The 27,859-nt window shown below is 45.4% G+C and overlaps 1 protein-coding gene across 10 annotated transcripts in view; it reads right to left on the bottom strand.

The window, feature by feature from the left end:
• Nucleotides 1–27,859, bottom strand: part of PIP5K1A (phosphatidylinositol-4-phosphate 5-kinase type 1 alpha) — a 64,986-nt gene that overhangs the window by 18,453 nt on the left and 18,674 nt on the right. For 6 of the 10 annotated variants that reach the window (XM_066377473.1, XM_066377472.1, XM_066377479.1 and 3 more), the window contains exons 2-8: nucleotides 20,003–20,041; nucleotides 13,859–13,890; nucleotides 10,462–10,542; nucleotides 5,147–5,277; nucleotides 4,566–4,683; nucleotides 4,230–4,382; nucleotides 1,426–1,725 (exon numbers count right to left, since the gene is read on the bottom strand). In XM_066377473.1, coding sequence (XP_066233570.1) covers nucleotides 1,426–1,725; nucleotides 4,230–4,382; nucleotides 4,566–4,683; nucleotides 5,147–5,277; nucleotides 10,462–10,542; nucleotides 13,859–13,890; nucleotides 20,003–20,041 — 854 coding nt within the window. The remainder of the gene's footprint in view (nucleotides 1–1,425; nucleotides 1,726–4,229; nucleotides 4,383–4,565; nucleotides 4,684–5,146; nucleotides 5,278–10,461; nucleotides 10,543–13,858; nucleotides 13,891–20,002; nucleotides 20,042–27,859) is intronic. The other 4 variants (XM_066377477.1, XM_066377476.1, XM_066377481.1 and 1 more) reach the window with 3 other exon arrangements.

Genomic DNA, 27,859 nt, shown 5'->3' with positions numbered 1-27,859 from the left:
GATGCAGAAGGACCCAGGTTCAAGACCCCGAGGTCACCAGCTTGAGCGTGGGCTCTTCTGGCTTGAGCAAAAAAAAAGCCCACCAGCTTGGACCCAAGGTCGCTGGGTCGAGCAAGGGGTTACTTGGTCTGCTGAAGGACCACGATCAAGGCACATATGAGAAAGCAATCAATGAACAACTAAGGTCTCGCAACAAAAAACTAATGACTGATGCTTCTCATCTCTCTCCGTTCCTGTCTGTATGTCCCTATCGCTCTCTCTCACTAAAAAAATTAAAAAAAAAAAAACAAAACAAAAACAAAAAAAAAGAAGAAACTGATCTGATAAGGGAAGCTGAGGACCCAGGTGGAGACAGATCTTATCTATCTGTAGAGATGCAAGTTCACACAGTTGTATGATTTTCTTCATCAGCAACAAGTTCCAATATATAGATTTGGATTAGGTAGGCAGGACCAAGATCTGAGGAATGATGGTGCTTGTATAAAAATAAGAATGCGCCTGACCAGGCGGTAGTGCAGTGGATAGAGCGTTTGACTGGGATGCGGAGGACCCAGGTTTGAGACCCCGAGGTCGCCAACTTGAGTGTGGGCTCATCTGGCTTGAGCAAAAAAAGAAAAAGCTCACCAGCTTGGACCTAAGGTTGCTGGCTCGAGCAAGGGGTTACTCGGTCTGCTGAAGGCCTGCGGTCAAGGCACATATGAGAGAGCAATCAATGAACAATTAAGGTGTCACAACAAAAAACTGATGATTGATGCTTCTCATCTCTCTCCGTTCCTGTCTGTCTGTCCCTATCTATCCCTCTCTCTGACTCTCTCTATCCTTGTAAAAAAAAATAATAAAAATAAGAATGCATGATTACTAGGCCCACTGTAGGTAAAGAAATAAAGCTAGGTGGAGAGGATAAACAGAGAATTAAAAATATAAAGGCATATGCCTGACCAGGCAGGTGCAGTGGATAGAGCATCAGCCTGGGATGCTGAGGGCCCAGGGTTGAAATTCCGAGGTCACAGGCTTGAGGGCGGGCTCATCCGGCTTGAGCGTGGAATCATAGACATGACCCCATGGTTGCTGGCTTGAACAAGGGGTCACTCGCTCTGCTGTAGCCCCACACACACTTCAAGGCACATATGAGAAAGCAATCAATGAACAACTAAGGTTCAGCAACAAAGAATTGATGCTTCTCATCTCCCTTCCTGTCTGTCTGTCCCTATCTGTCCCTCTCTCTCTGTCTCACACACGCACACACACAAATATATATAAAGGCATAATTATCTAATGTAAAAATTATTTAAAATGAAGGCTGGGTCATATATAGTGAAGGAGCAGAGTCCTATCTCCCAAAGATTTGATACTGAAGAACATTTAAGCTGTTTTAGTGATTGAGATTTTTGGTGTCTGTGAGAGAAGGAAATATGACACACTCACCAAACAGTCTCGCTGTAGGGTCTTACACAGAGCATTATACATGTCAGCATCCAAAAAGAGACCATCAGGAATGTCTTGTAAGAAGTCTAGGTCTTTAAGGGTGGGAAGAGGCTTCTCTCGCTCTTTTTGGGAAGCTCGTCGTTTGTAGGTTGAGCCCTTGAGGTCATATTTGATATGCATCTTAACCGATCGTGGTAAGAGATTGTTCATTACCACAATTCGAATGTTCTTACCACCTGCCTGCACACAGTACAGTCCATAGAATTTAGGCAGCAAAGTCCGAGGGTTCTGGTTGAGGTTCTAAGGGCACAAAAACAAAAAATAGGAGAGCAACTTAGCTGATTTTCAGTGAAATTCAAGGGCTAAAGCTGCCACCAATCTTCCTTCATCTGTTACTTGGGATTCAGGTACAATCTGTCAGCCCAGAAGCCCACATCATATACCATATTTGTTTAAAAGTTCCCAATGCCTCTAATGGGATCATCATCAAGCTGAGCTACAGACCTTCCAATATAGTAATCAGTCAGGATACTAAATGTATGATGGATATATTACTTTAGAGAGCTTTAAGAGAAGACAACACTGAAAAAGTCTGAATTTCGCCCTGGCTGGGTACTCAGTGGTTAGCGCATCATCCACTATGCCAATGTTGTAGATACAATCCCCAGTCAGGGAACATAGAAGAATCAACCAATGAATGCATATATAAATGGTACAACAAATCAATGTTTCTCTCTTTCCCCCTCCTCTTCCTCTAAAATCAATTAAAAACAATAATAAAGAAAAAGTCTTAACTCTTGGCCCTTGGGATAGTATCAATATATTCTCGGGTATGATGGCTGGCAAAGGAGAGTTCCTTAATTTCTCCAGAACCTTCAAGAGCAGTCTGTCAGAGTAAGACTGATAGAGCACTGTTAAGGGAAATAACCAATCCCATTTCCCAATGCAGGAGCTGAACTAAGAATATAAAACAGCCTGACCAGGCAGTAGTGCAGTGAATAGAGTGTCAGATTGCGATGTGGAGGACTCAAGTTCTAGACTCCGAGGTCGCCAGCTTGAGTGCGGGCTCATCTGGTTTGAACAAGGCTCACCAGCTTGAGCCCAAGGTCGCTGGCTCAAGCAAGGGGTCACTCGGTCTGCTGTAGCCCCCGGTCAAGGCAAATATGAGAAATCAATCAATGACCAGCTAAGGAACCACAACAAAGAATTGATGTTTCTCATCTCTCTCCCTTCCTGTCTGTCTGTCCCTATCTGTCCCTCTCGCTCTGTTTCTGCCACAAAAAAAAAAAAAAAAAAAAAAAAGAATATAAAACATAATCAAAGTTGAATTTTGCCTTTGGTCAGGACAGTCTAAATCAAATAACGTTTAAAATAAGACAGATAAACAAAACCCCTTTTAAACCATAGGCAGGCAAAGAGATGAAGTGAAAAGCACAAAAATAAACTATATTCTTTTTTTCTTTGAGACAAACACTGATTTGTTGTTCCACTTATTTATGCATTTCTTAGTTGATTCTTTTTTTTTAAAGATTGTATTTATTGATTTTACGGGGGCAAGGGGCAGGAGCAAAAAGTATAGTTGCTTCACTTTAGTTGTTCACTGCTTGCTTGTTGCTTGTGGTATGTGCCTTGACTGGGCAAGTCCAGGGTTTTGAACCAGCGACCTCAGCATCCCAGGTTGACGCTCTATCCATTGCGCTACTACAGGCCAAACAATTCTTTTTTTTTAAATTTTATAATTGATTTTTTAGATGCGATGGGAAAGAAAGAAAGAAAGAAAGAAAGAAAGAAAGAAAGAAAGAAAGAAAGAAAGAGGAGACAAGTCAAAAGCATCAATTCATAGTTTAGTTGTTCGCTGATTCTCATATGTGCCTTGCCTGACCAGGAGTTCAAGGTGAGGCAGTGACCCCCTTGCTCAAGCCAGCAACTTTGGAATCATGTTGATGACCCCACGCTAAAGCACATGAGTTCACGCACAAGCCTTCAATCTCAGGGTTTCAAACTGGGTGCCTCAGCATTCTTGATCAATGCTCTACCCACTGCACCACCACTGGTCCAGCTCCTTGATTGATTCTTCTATGTACCCCGACCGGGGATCAAAACCACAATCTTGGCATATGAGGACAATGCTATAACCAACTGAACTACTTAGCCAGGAAACAACTAATGTACATTCTTTTTTCTTAGCAAGAGAGAGAGAGACAGAGAGACTGACCGACAGACAGACAGGAAGGGAAAGAAATAAGAAGCATCAACTCGTAGTTGCATCATTTTAGTTGTTCATTAATTGCTTCTCATATGTGCCTTGACCAGGGGGCTCAAACCAGTGTCCTTTGGGGCTCAAGCCAGCAACTAGGGGATCATGTCTATGACATCACGCTCAAGCTGGTGACCCCATACTGAAGATGGTGAGCCTGCAACTCAAGCTGGTCAGCATTCCAGGTCACTCTATATCCACTGTGCCACCACCTGGTCAGGTAAGAATTTTATATATATATATATTTAGACTTTATTGATTTTAGAAAGAGAGACAGAGAAAGGAGAAAAGAGCAGGAAGCATCAACTTGTAGTAGTTGCTTCTTTTATGTGCCTTGACCAGACAAGCCCTGAGGTTCGAACCAGCAACCTCAGCATTCCAGGTCGATGTTTTACCCACTGCACCACCACAGGTCAGACAGGCAAGAACTATATTCTTAAGGCAGAAGCACTGACATGGTTTTGACCTGCTGAAGACAGCCTCCCCAGCCTCGTGTAGGAGTGAAGTGGGCCACACAGGTAGCAGCAAGTACTCCTATTCCTCTCACCATGTAATATCCTGGAAGCAGCTTCTGCAGAAACTCTGCCTCTTTATGCTGGACTGTTTTAATGATGAATTCATCATCACTGGACACGTAGAAGAGGGAACCACTAGCCCCAGAGCTGCAGAGTTCAATCAGCGGCTCACTGCAGAGGGAGTACTGGGGTCCAAAAAGAAGAGAGCAAGAAGTTTAGAAATACCAGGACCTACACAACCAGAACTCAACTACAGATGCGATTGTATTCTAAAAGAAAACGAGAGTAAGGCTATGGAGAAAGAGGGTCTTCCTTTAGGACTATTCCTCTGATATGGAGTTACTGGGTCATAAGATGCAGAAGCTTACCAAGTAATCATCGGGTCGAATACCAAATAATTCCCGAAAGTAGCGAAAGGCAACAGGTGCATAGGTCTTGAACCGAAAGTCATTGTAGTGATGAGCAGGGGTCAGGTTGCTCCCTTCACTGTGGGGTTAAATAGAAGAAGCCGTAAGTTACTAGTCCCTGTCATCCAGAGAGTCCACCCTGGGAGTCATCCAGAGGTAGGTTCTCCCTCCTGAGAGAACCAGAGGAATTAGATGAGTAACTTAGTGGGACAAAGCACAACATGAAAAGGCAGGGAGTAACACTGCCTCCTACCCAAGTGCATGGAATTGTTTTATAGGGCTCACCCTACAGGCCAGAGGCCCCTGGAAACATCCAAAGGACAGCATCTGCTCTCCAAATTCTAGAGAGCCACATCACCCTGATTAAGATCAGGATAATAGCCTTGGGCAGTTGGCTTTCTATCTCCCCTCCCCTTAAAAAAAAAGACCAGAATAAGAACTGGACAATGTCTATATTAGACCCAAACCCCTAAAACTACCCTGAGGTTGATATGAAAAAGCCACACTTTCTAAGGCATTACCCTGAACATCAACCTCTGTACCTGGGGAAGAAGATACTCTCCACAACATAAAAATCTTGCATGAGAACATCTCGTTCTGGTTTGGTACTCAGGCTCCCCACAGTGTGAGTAATGCCTAATTGGATGGCACCTTTCAAGGCTGATGAGGTTGTCTGAAAATAGAAAGGAAGAGAAAAGTTTCTAGTATTAAATCTGATCATAGCAATAACAAGTCAGGAGGAAAGAGCCAGAAGGAGCACTTGAAAGCAATGCTCTTCTAGTAGCTCAGACTAATCTAGTTTCCCCATCCTTGTGCTTTACATTGCAGTTTAACCTAGCAAAAAATGGAAGGACGTCAAGATACAGAATAGCAAAGTTGGGACTGCCCTACCCAGCTTCAGGGAGCCAAGGTGTTCCTTCCTATCCATATCTACATTTGAAAAATACATTGTATTAAGAGAACAAGCTTAGGTCTCACTCCCAAAGTTCCTACCTTCAGAGTAGCTGGGGCCCTCTAGACATTTCTTTCATCTGATATAGAATATAATTAAAAGTATCTGATATTATGATTACCTACTCAGCTATAGAAGCTTCAGTCCTAAGGCAGAGCCTGACTAGTGTTTTAGGGACAACAGAGCGGCAAAAACAAAAAACAACAGCAACAGAAAATTACAACCCTACCTGAAGAAGCCTGAAAAGACTCAAATAATTTTAAGTCTAAATACTTCTTTCAGTCCTGGCCAGTTAGTTAGTTCAATTGGTTGGAATGTTCGATCCCAGGTCAGGGCAATACAAGAATCAACCAATGAATGCATAGATGGGTAAAACAAGGAATCAATGTCCTCTCTGTCTCCCCCTTCTATAAAATCAATAAATAAAAAATTTTAAATACTCCTTTCAGAAATCATCATACTATGGTCAAAACACAAATGCAAGAGTCCCACTCTTAGAATCCCAGCCTGAACCCTGGCTGGTTGGCTCAGTGGTAGAGCATCAGCTTGGCGTGCAGGAGTCCCGGGTTCGATTCCCGGCCAGGGCATGCAGGAGAAGTGCCCATCTGCTTGTCCACCCCTCCCCCTCTCCTTCCTCTCTGTCTCTCTTTCCCTCCCGCAGCCAAGGCTCCACTGGAACAAAGTTTGCCCGGGCGCTGAGGATGGCTCTGTGGCCTCTGCCTCAGGCGCTAGAATGGCTCTGATTGCGGCAGAGTGACACCCCAAGATGGGCAGAGCAACGCCCCAAGATGGGCAGAGCATCGCCCCCTGGTGGGCATGCCGGGTGGATCCCAGTCAGGCGCATGGGGGAGTCTGTCTGACTGCCTCCCCGTTTCCAGCTTCGGAAAAATACAAAAAAAAAAAAAAAAAAGAATTCCAGACTGACCAGGCGGTAGTGTAGTGGATAAAGCATCAGACTGGGATGCAGAGGACCCAGGTTTGAAACCCTGAAATAGCCAGCTTGAGCGCAGGCTCACCAGCTTGAGTATGGGGTCGCTGGCTTGAGCAAGGGGTCACTCACTTGCTGTAGCCCCTCGGTCAAGGCACATATGAGAAAGCAATCAATGAACTAGGGAGCTGCAACGAAGATGCTTGATGCTTCTCATCTCTCTCCCTTCCTGCCTGTCCTTATCTCTCTCTCTCTCTCTATCTCTCTCTCTCTCATACATACACACACACACACACACACACACACACACACACACACACACACCCCCAATCCCATGGAAAAATATCATATCACCCAGACATGTGTTGTCAAATACATAAGCCACTAGCCACATGTGGCTACTTAATTTTAAGTTACTGTATTTTCCCATGTATAAGATGCACATATTCTTTTTAAATTTGGGGTCTAGGTCCTGACCGGTTGGCTCAGAGGTACAGCGTCAGCCCAGTGTGTGGATGTCCTGGGTTTGATCCCGACCAGGGCACACAGGAGAAGCACCCATCTGTTTCTTCCCCCTTCCCCCTCTTGTTTCTATTTCTCTCTTTCCCTCCCGCTGCCAAGGCTCCACTGGAGCAAAGTTGGCCCAGGCACTGAGGATGGGCTCCATGGCTCAGGTGCTAGAATGGCTCCGACTGCAGCGGAGCAACAACCCAGATGGGCAGAGTAGTGGGCATGCCGGGTGGATCCCGGTCATGCGCATGCAGTAGTCTGTCTGACTGCCTCCCTGCTTCTCACTTCAGAAAAATACAAAAAAAGAAAAAAAATTGGGGTCTAAAACTAGGTGCATCTTATACAATGGTTGTAGACTTTTTTTACTTGCATTTCTGCTTGTGCTTCTTTTTGCACTCACTGTTGAAGACAGTAATTAGTCATCAGACACATATGAGAACAAGCTAATGGATGGGAGTTTTTTGTTTATTTTTTAATTTATTTATTTTTTTGTATTTTTCTGAAGTTGGAAACAGGAAGGCAGTCAACAGATTCCCACATGCGCCTGACCGGGATCCACCTGGCATGCCCACCAGGGGGCGATGCTCTGCCCATCTGGGGCGTTGCTCTGTTGCAACCAGAGCCATTCTAGCACCTGAGGCAGAGGCCACAGAGCCATCCTCAGCGCCTGGGCCAACTTTGCTCCAATGGAGCCCTGGCTGCGGGAGGGGAAGAGAGAGACTGAGAGGAAGGAGAGGGGGAAGGGTGGAGAAGCAGATGGGCGCTTCTCCTGTGTGCCCTGTCCAAGAATCAAACCCGGGACTCCTGCACGCCAGGCCGACGCTCTACCACTGAGCCAACCGGCCAGGGCCTAGATGGGAGTTTTGACAGTGATGAGGAATTGTATGAACTTTATGATGAATAAAACCTGAGGTCAATAACTTTTTTTTTTTTTTTTTCAAATTTCAGGCCCCAGGCCCTGGCCGGTTGGCTCAGTGGTAGAGCGTCGGCCTGGCGTGCAGAAGTCCCGGGTACAATTCCCGGCCAGGGCACACAGGAGAAGCGCCCATCTGCTTCTCCACCCCTCCCCCTCTCCTTCCTCTCTGTCTCTCTCTTCCCTTCCCGCAGCGAGGCTCCATTGGAGCAAAGATGGCCCGGGCACTGGGGATGGCTCCTTGGCCTCTGCCCCAGGCGCTAGAGTGGCTCTGGTCGCAACAGAGCGACGCCCCAGAGGGGCAGAGCATCGCCCCCTGGTGGGCAGAGCCTCGCCCCCTGGTGGGCGTGCCGGGTGGATCCCGGTCGGGCACATGTGGGAATCTGTCTGACTGTCTCTCCCCGTTTCCAGCTTCAGAAAAAATACAAAAAAAAAAAAAAAAAATTTCAGGCCCCAAAATTAAGGAGTGTGTTATACATAGAAGCGTCTTATACATGGTGAAATACAGTAATTAAAATAAAAAATGTACTTTTTTTTTGACAGAGAGACAGCGATAAAGACAGAGATACAGACAGGAAGAAAGAGAGATGAGAAGTATAAATTCTTTGTTGGGCACCTTAGTTGTTCACTGACTACTTTCTCATATGTGCCTTAACCGGGGGGGGGGGAGGGGGGGGGCGCGGCTACAGCACAGTGAGTGACGCCTTGCTCAAGCCAGGACATTGGGGTCATGTCTATGATCCCACATTCAAGTCAGCCACCCCACGCTCAAGCTGGCGACCTCAGGTTTTGAACCTGGGTCATCTGCATCCCAGTACAATGCTCTATGCACTGTACCACTGCCTGTCAGGCAAGAAAATGTACTTCTTTAATGTTACTAACCACATTCAAGTATGACTCATGGCTACCATGTTGGATAACACCTATAATACACTTGAATCAATATAGGAAGTTCTATTAGATAGTTTTGTTCCACATGATTTTCCACAGCACTAACTCTTACTTAGTTCTCATTTGGCATTAAAATTATAACTAGTGCTTTTAGGTGTTTGCTTCTCCAATTAGAGTATAAAGTTATCTTTTTGTCTCAATGTTCAGCACATAAAAGGAGCTCAATAAATGTCTGTTAAATTGACATGGGCCTCAGAGCCCATTTGTAGGGAGAGTCAGGTCCCTGACTGAGAATGAGTCAGTCCAGAGAACAGACACAAAAAAAATTTACATAGGCCAGAAACATGACTTCAAGAAATCTGCATGCCCTCTATCAGACAACATAAAGGTGCTAAAAGGAAATTTGAGCAATGTCCCTTGGGAAGCCTAAGCATATCCAAATTAGTCTAGAACTGAAGAACTGAGGTCACTCAGGATGCTTTTCTCCTGTTTTCCCCTCATCAGTACAATTTTCTATTCTTGGCTATTACTACTATCTTTCTAATCCATCAGAAAGCTCATAAAGCAGGTGGTTCTAGACCCTATTCACCAGCTTAAACTACATATTTTTTTAGAGAGAGAGAGACAGAAGGGAGAGAGATGAGAAGCATCAACTCATAGTTGTGGCACTTTAGTTGTTCACTGATTGCTTCTCATATGTGCCTTGACCAGGGGGCTCCAGTTGAGCCAGTGACCTCTTGCTCGAGCCAGAGATACAGACAGGAAGACATCTCATTTAATCAGATTAATACAGATGGGAGCTCAACCAGTGGTGGCACAGTGGACAGAGCTTCAACCTAGGACATTGAGGACCCAGGATTAAAACCCTGAGGTCGCCCTGGCCGGTTGGCTCAGCGGTAGAGCGTCGGCCTAGCGTGCGGAGGACCTGGGTTCAATTCCCGGCCAGGGCACACAGGAGAAGCGCCCATTTGCTTCTCCACCCCTCCGCCGCGCTTTCCTCTCTGTCTCTCTCTTCCCCTCCTGCAGCCAAGGCTCCATTGGAGCAAAGATGGCCCGGGCGCTGGGGATGGCTCTGTGGCCTCTGCCTCAGCCGCTAGAGTGGCTCTGGTCGCAACATGGCGACGCCCAAGATGGGCAGAGCATCGCCCCCTGGTGGGCAGAGCACCGCCCCTGGTGGGCGTGCCGGGTGGATCCCGGTCGGGCGCATGCGGGAGTCTGTCTGACTGTCTCTCCCTGTTTCCAGCTTCAGAAAAATGAAAAAACAAAAAAAACCAAAAAAAAAAACCCTGAGGTCAGCAGTTTGAGTGTGGGCTCATCTGCCTTGAACACAAGCTCGCCGGCTAGAGTGCAGGGTCACCAGCTTGAAGCCCAAGGTCACAGGGGTCACTTGCTCAGCTTGGCACGTATAAGAAGCAATCAATGAACACCTGAAGTGATGCAACTATAAGTTGATGCTTCTCATCTCTCTCTCCTTCTCAGAAAAAAAAGGGGGGGATAACTCATTTCACCTTTTGTGAAGAAAACTCTGAAGTCCAAGTTGTATGACAGTTATTGTGTAAAGGCTTACAATATCAAGAAAATAGAATAGAACATGGAGAATAATTTCAAGGAGACAGAACTATTCCTTTCTGGAGTAATATGAAAGGGTTCCACCCAGACACACCTTTTTATATGTTGTCTCTCCTGAAGAATCAACACCTCTGTGACCTATTTTCTTAATGGACATGCCAGGGGCATAAAGCACCTAGAAAAAGAAGAGTCAAGATTAATACATAACTCCCACATAATATGCTAAACAAATACGATGGTACATCAAAACAGTCAACACACCCTTTTTAGGTTATGCACATTTATAAAATCTTCAGAAGACCAACCGCATGCAAACACAGAGCTATAGTGTTGCCTCCCAGTGAATTAACTGGCTAAAAAAAACAGAAGAAAACTCCAATGGATGCATATGTGACCTCTGGTCCTCAGAATGATGGCATAAATGTAAAAATGAGACCATGGCCAGTTGGCTCAGTGGAAACACTGTCAGCCCAGCATGCGAACGTCTCAGATTCAATCCCCTGTCAGGGCACACAGGAGAAGTGACCATTTGCTTTTCTTCCTCTCCCTCTCCCCCTTCTCCCTGTCTTCCCCTTTCGATTAGTTAGAGTGTCATCAGCCCCAGGGGCTGAGGATAGCTTGGTTGATCCAAGTGTTGACTCCAGATGGGGATACCGGGTAGATCTCAGTCAGAACACATGCGGGAGTCTGTTTCACTATGTACTCTCCTCTCACTTAGAAAAAAAAAAAAGAGCCCTGGCCGGTTGGCTCAGCGGTAGAGCGTCGGCCTAGTGTGCGGAGGACCCGGGTTCGATTCCCGGCCAGGGCACACAGGAGAAGCGCCCATTTGCTTCTCCATCCCTCTGCCGCGCCTTCCTCTCTGTCTCTCTCTTCCCCTCCCGCAGCTAAGGCTCCATTGGAGCAAAGATGGCCCGGGCGCGGGGGATGGCTCTGTGGCCTCTGCCTCAGGCGCTAGAGTGGCTCTGGTCGCAACATGGCGACGCCCAGGATGGGCACAGCATCGCCCCATGGTGGGCGTGCCAGGTGGATCCCGGTCGGGCGCATGCGGGAGTCTGTCTGACTGTCTCTCCCTGTTTCCAGCTTCAGAAAAATGCAAAAAAAAAAGCAAAAAAAAAAAAAAAAAGAAAGTAAAAATGAGTATCATTAAAGAAAAGTAGAAAGAGAAGTACACAAAAACAAGATAGATTATAAGCAGAGTTCTATGGATCCTTTATTTTTTCACCAGCTTCCTTTCAGAGAGTACTACCCCTCTAAACTTCAATTCAATTTGAATGCTAACTCTTCAAACTGAATTCACCAGAAATCACCTCAAAGCTGGCAAATTCAAGTTCTGCAAACCCAGGAATTAAAAGGCTGAGGCAGTGAGATGACTCCTCTGAGATAGAGTAGAGGCCTCAGTGCCTTGAAGAAGATTCCTGAGAACATGACATGGCTTTGTTTTCCACCCTGAAATAAGGAAGAAGTAAAACCAGTAGAGCAGAACCAAGCAGGCTATTTCTCACAGCCAAAATGCCAGCACAACAGACAAGAAGGTATGCTCCATGACATCAATACTGATTCAAATAACCAGAAGGCAAAACTAGTGAAAATAGGATGTTAAGATCTTAGAACCTGCCTGACCAGGCAGTGGCGCAGTGCATAGAGCGTCGGACTGGGATGTGGAGGACCCAGGTTCGAGACCCCAAGGTCGCCAGCTTGAGCTTTCTTCATCTGTAAAACATGGATAACAGTACCTCCCTCATAGAAGTTGTTCGCAAAATTAAATAATAATACCCATAGGCCCTGGCCAATTGGCTTTTTGGATAGAGCCTTGGTCAGCAAACTGCGGCTCGCGAGCCACATGCGGCTCTTAGGCCCCTTGAGCGTGGCTCTTCCAAAAAGGGTACTCCACCCTAATTAAGTTAATAACAATGTAACCCACCTATATAGTTTAAAAAATTTGGCTCTCTGCCCTGGCCGGTTGGCTCAGTGGTAGAGCGTCGGCCTGGCGTGCAGGGGTCCTGGGTTCGATTCCCGGCCAGGGCACACAGGAGAAGCGCCCATCTGCTTCTCCACCCCTCCCCCTCTCCTTCCTCTCTGTCTCTCTCTTCCCCTCCCGCAGCCAAGCATTCGAGCAAAGGTGGCCCGGGCGCTGGGGATGGCTCTATGGCCTCTGCCTCAGGCACTAGAATGGCTCTGGTTGCAACAGAGCAACGCCCCAGATGGGCAGAGCATCACCCCCTGGTGGGCGTGCCAGGTGGATCCCGGTCAGCGCATGTGGGCGTCTGACTGCCTCCCTGTTTCCAACTTCAGAAAAATACAAAAAAAAACCAAAGGCCCTGGCCGGTTGGCTCAGTGGTAGAGTGTCGGCCTGGCGTGCGGGGGACCAGGGTTCAATTCCCAGCCAGGGCACATAGGAGAAGTGCCCATTTGCTTCTCCACCCCCCCCTCCTTCCTCTCTGTCTCTCTCTTCCCCTCCTGCAGCAAGGCTCCATTGGAGCAAAGATGGCCCAGGCGCTGGGGATGGCTCCTTGGCCTCTGCCCCAGGCGCTAGAGTGGCTCTGGACGCGGCAGAGTGACGCCCTGGAGGGGCAGAGCTCTGCCCTGGTGGGCAGAGCGTCGCCCCTGGTGGGCGTGCCGAGTGGATCCCGGTCGGGCGCATGCGGGAGTCTGTCTGTCTCTCCCCGTTTCCAGCTTCAGAAAAATACAAAAAAAAAAAAAAATTTTTGCTCTCAAAATAATACTGTTGATATTTGGCTCTATTGACTAATGAGTTTGCTGATGATTGGGATAGAGCATCTGCCTAGCATGCAGATGTCCCGGGTTCAATCCCCAGTCAGGGCACACGTGAGTAGAGACCATCTGCTTCTCTTTCACCTCCCTTTCTTCCTTCTCTCCCTCTTCCCCTTCGGCAGCCAGTGGCTCAACCGATTGTAAGCATTGGCCCCCGGGGGGGGGGGGTTGCTGGGTAGACTATGGTCAGGGAGAATGCAGGAATCTCTCTATCTTCCCTCCTCTCACTTAAAAAAAAAAATCTAGAAAGGTCACTCAAGTACATTATTTACTCGGCACACAGCACTTGTACATTAAAAATATAATAAATTAATATCCATAATAAACTGCAACAAAAATTGAGTTGTATAATTTCTAGCTTACCAAACACATGCAAGCACCCTGTCTAGCTCCCAAGACTCAGTAGGAAGAAAATAAAGATGTCATAAATAGGTATTCTTCTATCTTAGAATTAAAGTTTTAGAACCACTGTGTCAATACGAAATTTACCTCAGCCTAATCAGTGGTGATGCAGTGGACAGAGTGTCAACATGATCCCATGATTGCTGGCTTAAGCAAGGGGTCACTGGAGTGGCTTGAGCCCCACCGTCAAGGCACATATGGGAAGCGATCAATGAACAACCAAAACTACAAGTTGATGCTTCTAATCTCTCTTTCTTGTATGTGTGTGTGTTTCTCTCTCACAAAACAAGAACAAAAAATAAAAAAATAAAACTTACCTCAGATGCCATGGGTCTCTTGTTCCCAGATGCTGTTAAAAAAAAAACACACAACTGTAAATGTGTATATACACACTCAGACATCTTATCTTACACAATGAAACAACCAGGGTTTGTTTCAAACTAAACCTGACAATGAGCTCCTGCCTCAGCTCTGTGATACCTTTTAGAAAGTAACCTTTTTTTTTTTTTTTTCTGAAGTGAGAAGCAGGGAGGCAGAGAGACTCCTGCATGTGCCTGACCAGGATCCACCCGGCATGCCCACCAGGGGGCGATGCTCTGCCCCTCTGGGGCATTGCTCTGTTGCAACTGGAGCCATTCTAGTGCCTGAGGCAGAGGCCATGGAGCCATCCTCAGCACCCGGAACCAACTTTGCTCCAATGGAGCCTTGGCTGCGGGAGGGGAAGAAAGAGATCGAGAGAAAGGAGAGGGAGAAGGGTGGAGAAGCATATGGGTGCCTCTCCAGTGTGCTGTGGCCAGAAATCGAAGATGGAACTTCCATACACTGGGCCAATGCCCTACCACTGAGCCAGCAGGCCAGGGCTGAAAGTAATTTTCAATGTCCCTTCCTCTTCTGTCCCTCATATTCACAGAGCCCTTAAGCACATTACTTTTTTTTTTTTTGGACACTTTATTTATTTATTTATTTTACAGAGACAGAGAGAGTCAGAGAGAGGGATAGACAGGGACAGACAGAACAGAGAGATGTGAAGCATCAATCATTAGTTTTTCGTTGCACATTGCGACGCCTTAGTTGTTTATTGATTGCTTTCTCATATGTGCCTTGACCGCGGGCCTTCAGGAGACCAAGTAACCCCTTGCTCGAGCCAGCAATCTTGGGTCCAAGCTGGTGAGCTTTGCTTAAATCAGATGAGCCCGTGCTCAAGCTGGGACCTCGGGGTCTCAAACCTGGGTCCTCAGCCTCCCAGTCCAATGCTCTATCCACTGCGCCACCACCTGGTCAGGCAGCACATTACATTCTTGTTCTAGTCCCTTTTCTTACTTCAGTATTCATTATTTTCTCTGGAAAATAGATCTGTTCTTGATATATTTGCCCATCAGAGTCAGAGGGTCTCATTTGATACCATGGCTGAAAGAGAAAGGGCTAAGAGACAAACAAGACCAACTGGAAAGTCTGGAGGCTGATTAATATTTTTTCTGTAGGACTAAAAGGGTAAGACATTTAAGAGCTTATCTATGGTGTTTTACTACTCTGTTAATTATTTCCAAAAAAAAGGTAAGGAGTTGATCTGTGGAGATGAAAAGAGGCTAAGGATGAGAAAATGCAATGTCAAAATAATGGAAAAACATTCAGTGAAGCAGATACTGATTCTGCATCCCTACAGCCTCATCTCGATTTCTGCTGCAAACTCAACAGGAATTTGTTGGCATTTTCTTTTTTTTTTTTTTTAATATTTTATTTATTGATTTTTTTAGAGAGAGAGGAGTGAGAGAGAGAGAGAGAGAGAAAGAGAAGGGGGAGGAGCAGGAAGCATCAACTCCCATATGTGCCTTGACCAGGCAAGCCCAAGGTTTGGAACTGGCGACCTCAGTGTTCCAGGTCGACGCTTTATCCCACTGCGCCACCACAGGTCAGGCCTGTTGGCATTTTCTTATTGAAGTTTTACTTACTAAATATTTTATCAGTGCAGATGTGTAATTGTGTAGTTATAATAAATATTTTATGACCTTTATCCATTTAAAATTTAGGAAAGATTTCAAGAATAAGTATGTTGAGAAAATCACAAAGATTTGGGCCTGCAGATGCTCCGTGTTAGTCATATGCAGCCAGCATATTAATAAATCTCCTCCTCTAATAAAACTATTCAAAAAATTTTTAAAAAATCACTAAAAGACTATATCTATAGGAAAATCTACTCTGAAAGGTTAAGTCAATTCTTTTTTTTTTTTTTTTTTTTTTTTTACAGAGACAGAGAGAGAGTCAGAGTGAGGGATAGACAGGGACAGACAGGAACAAAGAAATGAGAAGCATCAATCATTAGTTTTTCGTTGCGCATTGCGACATCTTAGTTGTTCATTGATTGCTTTCTCATATGTGCCTTGACCACGGGCCTTCAGCAGACCGAGTAACCCCTCGCTTGAGCCAGAGACCTTGGGTCCAAGCCGGTGAGCTTTTTTGCTCAAACCAGATGAGCCCGCACTCAAGCTGGCGACCTCGGGGTCTCGAACCTGGGTCCTCAGCATCCCAGTCCGACGCTCTATCCACTGCACCACTGCCTAGTCAGACGGTTAAGTCAATTCTTAAGGGTCTGCCATCCCCATACCTTCACCCATGATTACATGAGTGACAAAAATCATTCAGGAAAACAGATCTTTCTCCCCTTTCACATTGGAGAATGTTGGCCTTTTTCTTGAAAGACTGCTGGTTTATCACTTCAATCTACATTTGATCTGAGTCAAAAGGCTAAGAAGCAATATATAGCCCTTCAATCTACCTCTAGCAGTGTTTTTTAACCTCCAGTCCGCGGGCCAGTGATGGTCCACCAGAAATTTCATGCCAGCCTGCAAAAGAATTAACCATCCTGATGTTGTATGAAGACTACAGAGTCTATAATCATTGGGTCTGTAATCTCCATACAACATCAAGGTGATTAACTTTTCCACAAACCAGCACAAAATTTCGGGTGGACTGGTGGTTGAAAAACACTGCTCTAAAAAATTCAAAGGAATAAAGATTAGCCATATTAAAGAAAACAAAAAAGAGGAGTCCAAACAGAATGACACCTTAATGTAAGTTCCAGGAAAGATTCCAGTTCCAGTCCATTTTTAAGGTTTAATGATGAGGCAGACACATGAACACATGGGATTGAGGGCAACAAAGTAAAGCTCTAAATATAATTGTTTAAGACAAATGGTCAAGTGCCCTGAGAATTTCAGAATATAGCTAGGATCAGAGGAGAGGCTGTAATAGCCCTTAGTAGTACAAGGGCTACAGACCAAGTATTTCTGGTACCAGTGAGCAGAGCAGCAAAATTTCCTTCCTCATGGTGAGTCAGGGTGGCATAAATAGGGAATATAATGGTTTTCATTCTCTTCCCAAAATGTCACCTAGCTGTTAGCAAGATATACTGCATAAAATAACCAAGAAGGCCCTGACTGGTTGGGTCAGTGGTAAAGGGTCGGCCCAGTGTGTGGAAGTCCCAGGTTCAATTCTCAACCAGGGCACACAGGAGAAGCGCCCATGTGCTTCTCTAACCTTCCCCTTCTCCTTTCTCTTTATCTCTCTCTTTCCCCTCCCACAACCAAGGCTCCATCAGAGCAAAGTTGGCCCGGTCATTTAGGATGGCTCCATGGCCTCCACCTCAGGCACTATAATGGCTCCAGTTGCAGCAGAACAACGACCCATCTGGCCCAGCATCGCCCCCTGGTGGGCATGCCGGGTGGATCCTGGTCGGGCACACGCAGGAGTCTGTCTGCCACCCCATCTCAGGGCTTCTCACTTTGAAAAAATACAAAAAAAAAAAACAAAACAAAACAAGAAAACTAGAAAAACAGAACCAAAAGAACCAAATAGTCTACACCTTTTGTAGGATGCTTCATCTTCAATAAGGTTGACTTCAGCTAAGTGAAAGACTAGAGAAATTTGGACTGGAACCCTAAACTAAAACCAGGATGACTAAATTTATAATTAAAATTGCAACAGACTTACTTGCAAAATTTAAGGTATTTAACAACAACAAATGTCAAACCTTGGCCCTGGCCAGTTGGCTCAGTGGTAGAGCGTCGACCTGGCGTGCAGGAGTCCCGGGTTCGATTCCCGGCCAGGGCACACAGGAGAAGTGCCCATCTCCTTCTCCACCCCTCCTCCTCTCCTTCCTCTCTGTCTCTCTCTTTCTCTCCAGCAGCCAAGGCTCCATTGGAGCAAAGTTGGCCCAGGCGCTGAGGATGGCTCCATGGCCTCTGCCTCAGGTGCTAGAATGGCTCTGGTCGCAACAGAACAATGCCCCAGATGGGCAGAGCATCGCCCCCTGGTGGGCGTGCCGGGTGGATCCCGGTAGGGCACATGCGGGAGTCTGTCTGACTGCCTCCCCGTTTTTAACTTCAGAAAAAAAAATACCAAAAAAAAAGTCAAACCTTGCCTGACCAGGTGGTGGCGCAATGGATAGAGTGTTGGACTGGGTTCCAGACTCAAGGTCGCAAGCTTGAGTGGCTCATCTGGTTTGAGCAAAGCTCACCAGCTTGGACCCAACCAAGGTCGCTGGCTCGAGCAAGGGGTTACTCTGTCTGCTGAAGGCCCACAGTCAAGGCACATATAAGAAAGCAATCAATGAACTAAGGTGTCACAACGAAAAATTGATGACTGATGCTTCTAATCTCTCTCCGTTCCTATCTGTCTGCCCTTATCTATCCCTCTCTCTGATTCTCTGTCTCTGTTAAAAAAAAAAAAAAAAAAAAGAGTTAGATTTTAGCCTGACCAGGCAGTGGCACAGCGGATAGAGCGTCGAACTGGGATGCGGAAGACCCAGGTTCGAGACCCTGAGGTCGCCAGCTTGAGCCCAGCTCATCTGGTTTGAGCAAAAGCTCACCAGCTTGAGCACAAGGTCAATGGCTCGAGCAACAGGTTACTTGGTCCGCTGAAGGAAAAACTGATGATTGATGCTTCTCATCTCTGACTCTCATTCCTGTCTGTCTGTTCCTATCTATCCCTCTCTCTGACTCTCTGTCTCTGTAAAATAAATAAGTAAATAAATAAATAAATAAAAAATTTTTAAAAAGCATAAGGCTTATGATTACTGATTTTGCAATGAACAAAAAAAAGGGCATCTGATAGGCAAACTCTTTTGTTCGCCTAGTTTCAGGGATCTTGGAATTGACTGCAGAATCCGTTATCAATCCTTGTCATAAATCCACATTAACTTCTAAAACATTTTCTGACAGTTTTGTTGTTTTAAGGAAAGCTAAAATGAAAAGGAGAAGTTCCCTTCTGCATTATTCTCTTCTTCACCAAAGACTACTCATTCAGTCAGTACTCATTCAGCAACAAATATTTAATCTGGTTTAAAGTCAAGTTAGCCTGACCTGTGGTGGAGCAGTGGATAAAGCGTTGACCTGGAATGCTGAGGTCACCGGTTCAAAACCCTGGGCTTGCCTGCTCAAGGCACATATGGGAGTTGATGCTTCCTGCTCTTCCCCCCTTTCTCTCTCTCTCTCTCTCACTCTAACTCTCCTCTCTAAAATGAATAAATAAATAAATAAAATTTTAACAAAAAAAATAAATAAATAAAGTCAAGTTAGTTCACACACAGATTTTCAGATTAGTGAGGGAGCAACAGCATAGTGGGTAGGAATGTGGGCTCTGAAATTAGAACACCTAGGTTTGCTAGCTTTGAACACAAGATCCAGCATTTACTAACTAGGTTACCATGGAGAAGTTTATTAAAACTATCTAGGCCGGCCTGACCTGTGGTGGCGCAGTGGATAAAGTGTCAACCTGGAAACGCTGAGGTTGCTGGTTCAAAACCCTGGGCTTGCCTGGTCAAGGCACATATGGGAGTTGATGCTTCCTGCTCCACCCCCCTTCTCTCACTCTCTCTCCCCTCTCTATAATGAATAATAATAAAAAAAATCTTAAAAAAAAAAACTCTCTAGGCCTAGGTTACCTTATCTATAAAATGGAGAAATAATAACATATACCTCATAGGGCTGTTAAAGAATTCAGTAAGTAATGTATAGCACTTAATATATAATATATACTCTATAAATATAAGCAATTATCATTATCACTGCAAATTATAAAACCCCACTGACAAGATGGGAAGATTCAGAGGAAATGAGAGGTGCAGCAGCAGAAGCAGCAGAGAGAAAATAAAGAGTTGAAACTCATTTACCAAAACAAAAGAAAATGAAGCTATGGGAAGATTTCATGGGAGGCAAAAGATTAAGGAGTTAACTAACTCATAACATACTGTAAAACTGTGAGAAAGATACTTCCATGTTAAGATAGCACCTTTTTTGGAGAAGGCAAAGTTCAAGTAAATTATGTTTATAAGGTACCCACAGCCTTCTCAAAAGAAGACCGTGCACTACCACTACAAAAAACCTGCAACTGTTACAAGAAAGAGAAGTTGGCTGCTAGTTACTGCGAGCTCATGCTTCTTCAGCATAGACACAGATCAGATCTACCTCTCTTACTCTTGACCCAACAGCACAGAGAGTTGAAACCTAAATGAGGAAAAACAGAAAGTTATCTCTTACTTCTGGGATTGTACTTACAGCAGAATAAGCGTATCTTTTAAAAAACTCTAAGTTTAAAATTATAAACAGAATCTGGCCTGATCTCAAACACCATGCTCAGAAATGTGAGATGATTTTTTTTGCAATTCTAGATAAATATCAAAAGAGAGAGAGAAAAAAAAATGTTCTGGCAGAAAAATTCCAAGAGTAGTCACAAAACCTAACTCAATCATTTTTCTTTTACAGTGATTTCAGATTGGCAAATTTTTTTCAGTTATAAAAACTCTTTTGCACCCTGGCCGGTTGGCTCAGCGTAGAGCGTCGGCCTAGCGTGCGGAGGACCTGGGTTCGATTCCCGGCCAGGGCACACAGGAGAAGCGCCCATTTGCTTCTCCACCCCTCCGCCGCGCTTTCCTCTCTGTCTCTCTCTTCCCCTCCCGCAGCGAGGCTCCATTGGAGCAAAGATGGCCCGGGTGCTGGGGATGGCTCTGTGGCCTCTGCCTCAGGCGCTAGAGTGGCTCTGGTCGCAACATGGCGACGCCCAGGATGGGCAGAGCGTCGCCCCCTGGTGGGCAGAGCGTTGCCCCTGGTGGGCGTGCCGGGTGGATCCCGGTCGGGCGCATGCAGGAGTCGGTCTGTCTCTCCCTGTTTCCAGCTTCAGAAAAATGAAAAAACAAAAACAAAAAAAAAATCTTCCGTGTCTCATCTATCTCCCTTTCTGTCTGTCTGTGTCTATCTGTCCCTCTCTCTGTCTCTGTCACAGAAAGGAAAACAAAAACAAAAACAAAAACTTTTGCGTCTGACGAAGAGGTGGTGCAGTGGATAAAGCGTTGGACTGGGAAGCTGAGAACCCAGGTTCTAAACTCCAGGGTCGCCAGCTTGAGCACAGGCTCACCAGCTTGAGTGTGGGATCATAAACATGACCCCATGGTCGCTGGCTTGAGCCCAAGGTTGCTGGCTTGAGCACAGGTTACTTGCTCTGCTATAGCCCCCCCATCAAGGCACATATGAGAACACAATCAATGAACAACTAAGGAGCTACAACGAAGAACTGATGCTTCCCATCTCTCTCCCTCCTGTCTGTCTGTCCCTATCTCTCCCTCTCTCTGACTCTGTCAAAAACAAACAAACAAAAAAACCTCATTTGCATGTAGGTTTATAATCTTTCAAGAAAGAATATGTATACATTTTACTTAAGGATCTTCCTTCCACTCTTGGAGGGCAATTTGGCAGTTATTTGGCAAAAAGCCTTAAAACAAAAATGTACAAATCGACCTAGAAGTATGAATTTATCGTAAGGAAATAGTCAAGTAGACAAAGATGTGTACACAAAGATATCTATGCAGCACTGTAGATAATAACTATGTATAATTGAATAGATACCACAATTGGGAAGTATCTAAATGAACAAGAGGGACTGGTGATAAAAATTGTACTGTAACCATAAAATGGAATAGTATATAACCATTATTTTTTTTAAGATTTTATTTATTCATTTTAGCGAGAAGAGAGAGAGAGACGGGGGGGGGGGGGGGGGGGGGGGGGCGGGAGGAAGCATCAACTCCCATATGTGCCTTGACCAGGCAAGCCCAGGGTTTTGAACCAGTGACTCTAGTGTTCCAGGTCGATGCTTTAGCCACTGTGCCACCACAGGCCAGGCTATAACCATTATTTTTATATTTATATATATTTATGGAGAGGATGTCACAGTAAGGGTAAAAAAATTATATACTACCATATTTTTGGGAAATACTTACCTATAAATTCACATGTATTTACACACATAGAAAAGGTTCAGAAGATCAGATAATAAAATGTTATGACTACCTTGGATATGACCATCTTGGATAGTGAGATTAGGTTAGTTTTATAACTTTAAATTTCTATTTTTCCTTATTTATATAAATTTTCTATAACAAATACTACAATTGGAAAATTAAAGGGATATACACGAGTGGCTTTATTGTCATTCTCCTTGATTTATAACCTATCTTTCCCAGTGAACCGTCACTCAACAGTCCCATATGTACAGGACCAACATCACTCCACACTCTACACATTAACTCAAGCTCATTACAATTATATTACGCTCATTACAATTATAAAACTAGAAGGAAAATGTGAAAAAAAATGCCTGAAATAGTGCTATCAATCCCAGGCTACAATAAGCATGACTCTTTAAAAAAAGTTTTTTAAAGCATGACTACTATATACTCTTTCTCTACTATATATTGCTTTGAGATGCCTATTTAACCTGAAATAAATCTGAATCAGAATATATAAGGGGTTCTCTCTGAAGAGGTTCATTTCTTATATCCTTCAAAAATATCAATGTTCCTCTATAAAACAGAAATACCTAATTTCAGCTTATCACCTGGATGACAAGACTTTGAAAAATATAAAGATCTAGCCTCTAAATTATGAAAATAAGCTGGGAAATCTTTAATGTTACTAAAATAATTTCAAAACAGCTGAACCAGTCAAGTGCCAAAGTGGAAACAGCTCAATCAATACTTGCTAAAATACAAAGATGGCCTGACCGGGCGGTGGCGCCATGGATAGAGCATCGAACTGGGATGCGGAGGACCCAGGTTCAAGACCCCCAAGGTTGCCAGCTTGAGCGCGGGCTCATCTGGTTTGAGCAAAGCTCACCAGCTTGGACCCAAGGTCGCTGGCTCGAGCAAGGGGTTACTCCGTCTGCTGTAGCCCCACGGTCAAGGTACAAATAAGAAAGCAATCAGCCCTGGCCGGTTGGCTCAGCGGTAGAGCGTCGGCCTAGCGTGCGGAGGACCCGGGTTCGATTCCCGGCCAGGGCACACAGGAGAAGTGCTCATTTGCTTCTCCACCCCTCCGCCGCGCTTTCCTCTCTGTCTCTCTCTTCCCCTCCCGCAGCCAAGGCTCCATTGGAGCAAGGATGGCCCGGGCGCTGGGGATGGCTCTGTGGCCTCTGCCTCGGGCGCTAGAGTGGCTCTGGTCGCAACATGGCAACGCCCAGGATGGGCAGAGCATCGCCCCCTGGTGGGCAGAGCGTCGCCCCTGGTGGGCGTGCCGGGTGGATCCCGGTCGGGCGCACGCGGGAGTCTGTCTGACTGTCTCTCCCTGTTTCCAGCTTCAGAAAAATGAAAAAAAAAAAAAAAAAAAAAATGAAAAAAAAAAAAAAGAAAGCAATCAATGAACAACTAAAGTGCCACAACGAAAAACTGATGATTGATGCTTCTCATCTCTCTGTGTTCCTGTCTGTCTGTCCCTATCTATTCCTCTCTCTCTCACTGTGTCTCTGTTAAAAAATAAATAAATAAATAAAAAATAAAATACAAAGATGAATTGCAACATGCCAGAAAACTTCTCTAACTAATCCTTACTAATCTTAAGGAAGTACTCCTTTTTGGTCCTTGGCCTAAGCCTAAATTGTGTTTGTGGTGAAAAAAGTACCAGAGGACCTGATTTCTAGTCACTGGTCAAAACAACATTGTGACACTCCATAAATTTGCTTGCTACTACTAGGACACTGGAGGGTAAGATTCACTATTCAGAGGAAAAAGAAAACATAGAGAAAGAGGAAAAAACATCAGTATTATTCTGAAAAGTGTAAAAAAGGCACACTCCAGAAGGGGAAATAAGCTGGCCTGGAAAGAGGAGATCATTGAAACAAAGATATCTGCAGACAGTAAGTAGCTAAAAAAAGAAGAGAGAGAGAGCCTTCCCCCTCAAGTGTATGGTACAAAAGAGTTGGCCTTACTACCAGAGCCTCTCCCTGTGCTTTCAGAGCAGAAGCATTTGCGTCAGATGAGATGACATCATCCACCAGATGAGAAACTAAGAGGCAGTGTGTGAATGACTTCAGTGTTTGAAGTATACACATATAATTTGGGGACACTAGAGGCTAGCCGGATGTGCATTCCTTAAGACAACTGGAATTGCCTGAGCAAGTAAGTCATAGGGAAGCAATCCCAGAGACCCACCTCAATGACCCACCAATACTTCTACATAAACGTGTCATTAATTTCTACATAGAGCACAAAGAGACAAGCACGCTTTTCGGAAGCAAAATGCTAACTCTCATGGGGTGTCTTGATAGATAAGATGGAGAGCCAGAGGTTTTAAAATATTTGTTTTAAAAAGCAAAAGCAATAGCAGGCCTTGGCCGGTTGGCTCAGTGGTAGAGCGTCGGCCTGGTGTGCAGGAGTCCCGGGTTCGATTCCCGGCCAGGGCACACAGGAGAAGCACCCATCTGCTTCTCCACCCCTCCCCCTCTACTTCCTCCCTGTCTCTCTCTTCCCCTCCCGCAGCGGAGGCTCCATTGGAGCAAAGATGGCCCCAGCACTGGGGGTGGCTCTGTGGCCTCTGCCTCAGGCGCTAGAATGGCTCTGGTTGCAGCAGAGCAACGCCCCAGATGGGCAGAGCATCGCCCCCTGGTGGGCATGCCGGGTGGATCCCGGTCGAGCGCTGCGGGAGTCTGTCTGATTGCCTCCCCGTTTCCAGTTTCAGAAAAATACAAAAAAAAAAAAGCAAGAGCAAAAACCCACACAAAACAAAACAAAAATACAATCAGCCAAGTTTGCTGGACTATCTAAGCCAGAGGTCCCCAAACTTCTTAGACAGGGGGCCAGTTCACTGTCCCTCAGACCGTTGGAGGGCCGGACTATAAAAAAAACTATGAATAAATCCCTACGCACACTGCACATATCTTATTTTAAAGTAAAAAAACAAAACGGGAATACAATATTTAAAATAAAGAACAAGTACATATAAATCAACAAACTGACCAGTATTTCAATGGGAACTATGGGCCTGCTTTTGGCTAATGAGATGGTCAGTGTCCTCCTCTCACTGACCACCAATGAAAGAGGGGGTGGGTGCCCCATCCGGAAGTGCGGCAGGGGCCGGATAAATGGCCTCAGGGAGCCGCATGCAGCCCATGGGCCATAGTTTGTGGACCCCTGATCTAAGCAATCTCTCACCCTCTTAACTTGAAATACTTAAAAAGCCACTTTAACTACTGTACACCCTACCAGATGGGAGGCACAATCTATTCTCCAAATGAAAATACTCAGAAATTGTCTTAAAATGTCAGCCTGCCTCATCAGAAGTATTGCTGAGCACACAATTATAAGCAATAGCATTCAAGTACCATAACTATACCCTCAATAAATCAAGCCCATTAAGAAACCAAGCCACATCTCAGAGAAAAGCTAAATTTTGTTTCCTAGCAGGTGTCAGTTTTTCCTAAGGATCTTCTAGGAAAGACAAGGATGCTCCTAGAAACTTTTAAAGCTGGAAAGCAGTCCTAGAGTCACCTCAGCTAAGAGCCAACTAAGTAGCAAAGAATGAGCTACAAATTTACAAAGACTCATCCTGATAACATGCACCCTTTACAGGACAGACATCTTTGCAACTACTAACAATCTCTCTGAACCTCAGTTTTCTAATTTGGAAAATGAGGTTACATTATAATATCACTAAATTTTTCTTCAGTGATAAACTTTTGCTTCTACTTCTACAAGGCAAATTTTACTGTTCTCAGGTCTCAAATATGTATCTCTTGGTACTAAAACTTTGGTTGAAAAAAGAAAAAAAAAGGCCCTGGCCGGTTGGCTCAGTGGTAGAGCATCGGCCTGGCGTGCAGAAGTCCCGGGTTCGATTCCCGGCCAGGGCACACAGGAGAGGCGCCCATCTGCTTCTCCACCCCTCCCCCTCTCCTTCCTCTCTGTCTCTCTCTTCCCCTCCCGCAGCCAAGGCTCCTTTGGAGCAAAAGATGGCCCGGGCGCTGGGGATGGCTCCTTGGCCTCTGCCCCAGGCGCTAGAGTGGCTCTGGTCGCAACAGAGCGACGCCCCAGATGGGCAGAGCATCGCCCCCTGGTGGGCGTGCTGGGTGGATCCCGGTCGGGCGCATGCGGGAGTCTATCTGACTGCCTCCCCATTTCCAGCTTCAGAAAAATACAAAAAAAAAAAAAAGCCCTGGCCGGTTGGCTCAATGGCAGAGCATCAGCCTAGTGTGTGGATGGCTCGGGTTCGAGTCCCAGTCAGGGCACAAAAGAGGAGTGACCATATGCTTCTCCACCCCTCCCACTCTCCCTTCTATTTATCTATCTCTCTCTTCTCTTCCTGTAACCATGGATTGGTTGGAGCAAGTTGGCCCCAGGCACTGAGGATGGCTCCATGGCCTCCTGTCAGACATTAAAATAGTTCAGTTGCCAAGCAACAGAGCAACAGCCCCAGATGGGCAGAGCATTGCCCCATAGAGAGCTTGCTGGGTAGATCCCAGGCAGAGCACATACAGGAATCTCTCTCTCAGACTTCACACTTCTCACTTAAGAAAAATAAAATAATAATAATAATAATAAATAAAATATGGCCTGCCTGACCAGGCAGTGGCGCAGTGGATAGAGTGTCGGAATGGGATGTGGAGGACCCAAGTTCGAGACCCTGAGGTCACCAGCTTGAGCCCAAGGTTGCTGGCTCTAGCAAGGGGTCACTCGGTCTGCTGTAGCCCCTAGTCAAGGTACATATGAGAAATCAATCAATGGACGACTAAGGAACTGCAACAAAGAATTGATGTTTCTCATCTCTCTCCCTTCCTGTCTGTCTGTCCCTCTCTGTCTCTGCCACAAAAAAAAAAAAAAAAAAAAAAAGCCCTGACCAGGCGGTAGCACAGTAGATAGAGCATCAGCCTGGAACGCAGAAGACCCAGGTTGGAAACCCCAAGGTCGCCAGCTTTAGCACGGGCTCAGCTGGCTTGAGCACGGGTCGCTGGCTTGAGTGTGGAATCATAGGCGTGACCCTATGGTTGCTGGCTTGAGCCCAAAGGTCACTAGCTTGAGCAAGGGGTCACTTGCTTTGCTGTAGCCCCCCCCCCCCCATCAAGGCACATATGAGAAAGCAATCAATGAACAACTAAAGAGCTGCAACGAAGAATTGATGCTTCTGGTTCGAAACCCTGGGCTTGCCTGGTCAAGGCACATATGGGAGTTGATGCTTCCAGTTCCACCCCCCTTCTCTCTCTCTGTCTCTCCCTCTCCTCTCTAAAATGAATAAATAAAAAATTTAAAAAAAAAAGAATTGATGCTTCTAATCTCTCTCCCTTCCTGCCTGTCTGTCCCTATCTATCCGTCTCTCACTAAAAAAAAATAATAATAAATAAACAGAATGAAATTTCAGAGGAGGGCCTGACCTGTGGTAGTGCAGTGGATAGAGCATCAACCTGGAACGCTTAAGTCAGCAATTCGAACCCTAGGCTTGCCTAATCAAGATACACATGAGAAGCAACCTACAAGTTGATACGTCCCACTCCTTCCCCCTGCTTTTCTCTCTCCTCTCTCTAAAATTAATAAATAAAATCCTTAAAAAAAAATTTCACAGGAGGAGAAAGTAAACTGATTTGAGACAAAATTTAAAAGTGCAGAGGCGACCTGACCAGGTGGTGGCGCAGTGGATAGAGCGTCGGACTGGGATGCCAAGGACCCAGGTTCAAGACCCCAAGGTCGCCAGCTTGAGCGCGGGCTCATCTGGTTTGAGCAAAAGCTCACCAGCTTGAACCCAAGGTTGCTGGCTCAAGCAAGGGGTTACTCGGTTTGCTGAAGGCCCGCAGTCAAGGCACATATGAGAAAACAATCAATGAACAACTAAGGTGTTGCAATGCGCAACGAAAAACTAATGATTGATGCTTCTCATTTCTCCATTTCTGTCTGTCTATCCCTCTCTCTGACTCTCTCTCTGTCTCTGTAAAAAAAAAAAAAAAAAAAGTGCAGAGGGGAATAAATAAATAAATAAAATTTAAAAAAAATAATGAAAGGGCAGGGGTTGGCC

The sequence above is a fragment of the Saccopteryx leptura genome, chromosome 3, assembly GCF_036850995.1.
Source record: "Saccopteryx leptura isolate mSacLep1 chromosome 3, mSacLep1_pri_phased_curated, whole genome shotgun sequence".
NCBI classification, from domain to species: domain Eukaryota; kingdom Metazoa; phylum Chordata; class Mammalia; order Chiroptera; family Emballonuridae; genus Saccopteryx; species Saccopteryx leptura.
Note: the sequence above shows the minus strand (reverse complement) of the source record. Positions and strands in the feature narration are given on the sequence as shown.